This window comes from Suillus fuscotomentosus (genome assembly GCF_016647785.1).
Source record: "Suillus fuscotomentosus strain FC203 chromosome Unknown F5891scaffold_48, whole genome shotgun sequence".
Classification (NCBI taxonomy): domain Eukaryota; kingdom Fungi; phylum Basidiomycota; class Agaricomycetes; order Boletales; family Suillaceae; genus Suillus; species Suillus fuscotomentosus.
This window is the reverse complement of record NW_024539560.1, coordinates 112,502-117,592: the sequence shown is the minus strand read 5'-3', so window position 1 is coordinate 117,592 and position 5,091 is coordinate 112,502. Positions and strand designations below refer to the sequence as shown.

The 5,091-nt window shown below is 49.0% G+C and overlaps 1 protein-coding gene across 1 annotated transcript; it reads right to left on the bottom strand.

The window, feature by feature from the left end:
- Positions 1-66: 66 nt before the first annotated feature.
- F5891DRAFT_1049776 (uncharacterized protein) lies at positions 67-1,012 on the bottom strand. Its single transcript, XM_041362425.1, has one exon. It carries the CDS (start codon positions 645-647, stop codon positions 156-158), a length of 492 nt encoding a protein of 163 aa, XP_041222788.1. The 5' UTR covers positions 648-1,012; the 3' UTR covers positions 67-155.
- Positions 1,013-5,091: the final 4,079 nt, after the last annotated feature.

The following is a 5,091-nucleotide window of genomic DNA, read 5'->3' as shown; positions in this document are numbered from 1 at the left end:
GCTTACATAATTTTAACTCTTCTTGGCACTTTGGCCATGGCTCGTCTCAAACACGGAAACTATCGGTAGTCCAATATATGTGCATGTAGTATGATTATGTACCAATGCACTTTACAAATCGCTCAGATACCTAATCTTTGGGGAACAACATACATCTACAGTATTTCTATCGTCCTGACGTTCATCAGGTCTCGATCAGAAGCCACGTCTTCGACCTGTGCAATGATATCACGATCTGACGCGACCCTCTTGTATTCTCCGCCGCGCTGCCGCGCTAGCAAAAATGCGCCAAAAGGCTGCCCAAGGCGAACAAGTAACCGCAATGCTCGCAATTCTAAATCATCCACCTCCTGTTTTACAAGAGAACGGCTAGGTGAGTTGTCTGACGGAGAAGAAGGCGGCGTAAAATAATCCCCTTCGCTTTCTGAATCGTCTTGCAAATCTGTAAAGTCTGGTAGTTCGAGGAGAGACCGATCCCAGGGACGGACAAGCACGAAGGTTTGCTGAGTGGGCTTTGTTTGTGAGAATTGAACAATCGGCTCTTTAGTGGTGATCAGCAGGCCACGGAGCCCGTCTGCCTTGACTTCATATCGAATCTCCTGGGATGAACCGTAGCTCATATTGACTTCTGTAACACAAAATGCCATGCAAGGCAGGTGTAGTCTGCAGTTTGCGAAACGGGCAGCGCTCGTGTTATCAAGCCGTTCATAAAGTCCAGAAGCCAAATCCACAGCCACGGGATTTTCTCGCAGCGAAGAGATAGTTGTCTGAATCTGATCTTCGGACAAATATGGAAGGGTGCATGGAGGAGTAGCGTAAGAGGTAATATGGGCTGGAAGACAGCTATTGAACTCAGAAGGTTGTCCGATCCAGTTTAGGACAGTGATGTCGCCCGACCGAGCCACAATCTCCTGCAGGAGTCGCCCAAGCGCGTTCTGCGTCTTCTCGCCGTAAATTACAGGTAGGTGGACACCGAAGATGCCAAACAATGAGTACGCGATGTCTTCTTGCAATGTAGTGATGCAAGATGAGGCCCATTGAAGTCTCTGTCGGGCATCGCTCATCCCTGGACAGAAAGTTACCAGGGCCCGTGCGTCTATGCCCATCGCATCCTCCAACTCCTTCATGATTGCAGGGGACTCTTTGTGGTTAGGAGAACGATCGTCAAGATATAATGTCCAATCTTTCTGATAAAAGATGACAACTTTCGGAGCGACGAATTCTTGAAAGGTCCATCCTCGCTTGTTCCAAACACTCCTTGCCAGCGCACCGCGCTGGGATAAAGGAGGGACATCACATAAGTAGACGATGGTAAGCGCTGAATGGCGGTACCAGACGAACATGGAGTTGACCGATTCTTGAAGCTCGGTATTGCTCTTCTTGTCGATACAGCAGGTGTCCATCCATGCCCAGCGATACCCAGCGTCACGAGCGACTTTGCAGAATGACTGTAACTTCGCGATACCGCGAAGTCCATTCAACTCGCGCAAATCTTTGTTCTGAATGTCGTCCAGCAGTACCTCCGTCTCTTCCCATCTATGTGATAGCAGGACGCAGCGGAAGTACGTCGCCACTACGTCTTTGATGCGCTCCATTCGGTAGTTCGAATCCTTTGTTGCAAATGAGACAAGATCGTTGTATTCTGGACTCATTTTGAAAGAGTTTAGCTGCGCTGCTCGGTCACACAAAAGACCCGTAGAGGTGTTGAGGAGACGAAGGGGGGCATTTTCGAGTTCAATCCAAACCGCGCTTCGAATAGCGTCTTCTGCTTCGGATGGACAGACATACTGCTGACGTAGATCTGCAGAATGAATTAGGCATTTCAAGATCATAACGCAGGGTTCCATGGCTTACTTCGTATCTGCGCTTCAGGAGCATCGTCCAACTTAGACAACATGATTGTGAATGCCTCGATGGCTTCGTCATAACGTTGCGCGCCACACAGCGCCGTATGTGCCAACTGGTGTCCAACGTGAGACGAAGGATTGAGTTTGGTGACCTATGCATTGTCAAAGTCAACGCGGACTACGAAAACATAGTTGCCATCGCACCTTTTGCGCGTCGAGAAGCGCACCCTCCCATAGCATTTTCTCCGACCTCGCCTTGCTGCGATTTGCAAAGACGACATCGGATGCAGAATCCAGGTCGATCGTCGCCGAGTATAGGTCAATAGCCCTGTCGTACTTGCCTGCAGCGAGGGCAGCATCTCCGCCAGTAATACAGAGCGCGCTGCATTCTTCCGTGAAAACTAAGTGAAATACGGATGAGGATTGTAGTCTGCGCAACATTACAAACTCCACACTTGCCATCGGACCAGTCAAGGTAGTGGGCCTTGGTATTTTCGTCACTGGAAGCCATCATGTATCGGTATGATTTCACGGCATCTTGAAGTTTACCTGCCCGAAGGAGTGCATAACAATTTTTCTGGTGTGCAGTGCGCCACAACGATTTGAGATCCCAGCCGAAGAGCTGCACAAGGGATTTGGTTATGGAAAGTGTTTTGGACGTGTATCAACATACCACCACCAAATCCTCGTAAATGTCATGAATGTCCGATTCCGATGATAAAGCGTCAGAGTTGAGAGCAGCAGTGAAATGGTCAGCGGCTTCGTCATGGCGTGCATCATCCAAGGCTTTGAGTCCAAGTTGAACACGTAAATATGCCTGATGCGCGAGTTAGTGTCGATGACGCAGCGTGACTGCATGATACTGACTTCCACGATATGACATGCGCGAGTATCGGCATTCGGACAACCAAAAACAAGTTCTTTAAGGAGTAGGTTTGCCTCATCATATTGATCTGCATTGAAGAAGGCGATGACCTGAAATACGCGATGAAGCGGACAGTATGTGAGGCAAATGTAACATACTTTGATCAAAAGCAGGAAATGAATGGTTTGTGGATTTTGATCCGTGTAAATTGATGCAACATCAAATGCTGCCCTCGCGTTCCGGACATGGCCTTGTCCGCAGAGGGCGATGGCCTTGGAGATATAGCCTGTCAATGAGGGCTTAATGCTGATAGACTTTGTCACCGTCAAATTAGCCGTTTGTAAGGAGACCCTGATCAGCGCGTATAACTCACCTTGATCGCATCACGAAAGGCGTGGTCCCAGTTGTGTCTTCGGGCCATAACAAACGAGCGATGGGCGTAGGAAGAATGGTTGCGCGGATCGGTGTTGATATCTTGGGTGAGTAATTCTTCGGCAGTAGATAAATCTCCATTTATGCATGCAATGCGGGCAGTTGTGACGGCTAGGATCTGCACGAAATATGCTCAATTTGTGATATATGGGTCAAGGATGGAAACATGCCTTTGAGCGATGGGCGTAGGAAGCATGGTAGTTCGGATCGGTGTTGATATCTTGCGTGAATAGTTCTTCAGAGGTAGACAAGTCCTCATGCATGCATGCCTCGCGGGCTGTTGTGATGCCTGGGATCTGCACGAAACATGCTCGAATCGTGGTATACGAGTCAAGGACGAAAACATGCCTTTGAACTAATATCCTGGGGTAGTGCCCACTCCGAGACCACCCCATCCTCACCTCCGCCGAGGATGTAATTGCCATTCACGGAGAAAGTGACACAATTAACGATGGATGAGTACTTGAAGATGGCAATGGTTCGTCGGTCTGAGAGCTGCCAGAGACGAACATCGTTGTCATAAGATGATGATACAACGAGTGTGCCAGTAGGATTAACGGCGATGGAACGGATGTAGCGAGTGTGACCAGTCCAGGGATCACCGACTTGTTTCCAGGTTGTTGTATCCCACTCGCGTATGGTAGGATCGAGATTATCGCCGCCTGTGAGAATGCGTGCGCCATTGGGCGTCCACGTGAGGAACAAGTTCCATGATGTGTGGGCCTTGAAGAATGCGACGTGTCCCGGCGTCGTGTCTGGATTATAAATTTCGATATTGTCGTTGGTTGCGACGGCAAGACGTTTTCCAGACGGTGAATACTGTATGCAGTTGACCGTTCTACCACACATTATTGGATCTCCCTGTTGCTCCCAGGTTTTGGTGTTCCATAGCTTCGTCGTGTTGTCCCATGAACAACTGATGGCCAGCACTGTTCTGTCAGGAGAAAAATCCAGCGAGTTGATCCAATTGGAGTGAACTGCAATGGGTTGGGTGAGTGCTTCGCCAGTTGCTCCGTGCCAGACGATGAGCACTGAGTCTGTATCACCGCTCGCTATCAATTGCCCATCTCGCGATACTGCTAAGCTCAACACCCGACCGCGATGCCCTTCCATCTTCTTCAACAAGATACCTGTCTTCAAGTCCCACAGACGAAGCGTCTTGTCATGCGAGCCTGTAACCATGCGTTTTTTGTTGGGGAACACTGTGACTACATTTATTTGATTTTCATGGCCTTTGAACTCTCGCAGGGGTGTAGTGATTGGAATGAGCTCCGACATTTTACTGGAGGTTTATGGTGCTGAGCACGGTCGAGGTGGAATTTAATTCCAATTTATGTCCTTTGAGAGCAGGGATCACTTCAACTGTCACACCTACGGTGCTGCGGCGTCACGCGTCACGCCTAGGCTAGCACGGTACCACCTCGTACGTCTGCGTCAAACCCCACCTGCCAGCGCGCCAGTACTTCAACTGTTCGTGTAACTTAGGTACATTTTCAATCTTTCATAATAATTGATGTTCTAACAGCGTCTCCACCTTCCAGTCGAGCTCCGTGATCGCGCGATTGTCACTTATCATTCCCCCTCTCCACGTGTCATGAAGTACTTTCAAGTTGTTGACCAGAACTAGCTGCCTGCATCAGTATTATCGTGTGAGCACGCTGAATACTGAGTGCCCGTAATCAGTACATATAATATCGCTGTTCTTGCGATGTAACGGGCAGTCCTGACATATTATGGCTGCCGGCTGGCACCACATTATGGCAAAACGATACACCGTCTTGAGTTCAATATTGCGACCCCAATCGATAATCATTCGCCGCTATGCATTATAAAACATCAGGTGTGTAGGGAAGAACTTGAACATGGCTGATCGTCGTCCCTGCAGGTCTTCGTACAATTGAACCGTGCAATCATATTCTGATCTTCCTTGCATGAGCACTCGTGACA

What these genes read in the sequence shown, in the direction of transcription:
- F5891DRAFT_1049776 (XM_041362425.1), bottom strand. Translation starts at nt 647, where the DNA reads ATGGCATTTTGTGTTACAGAAGTCAATATGAGCTACGGTTCATCCCAG.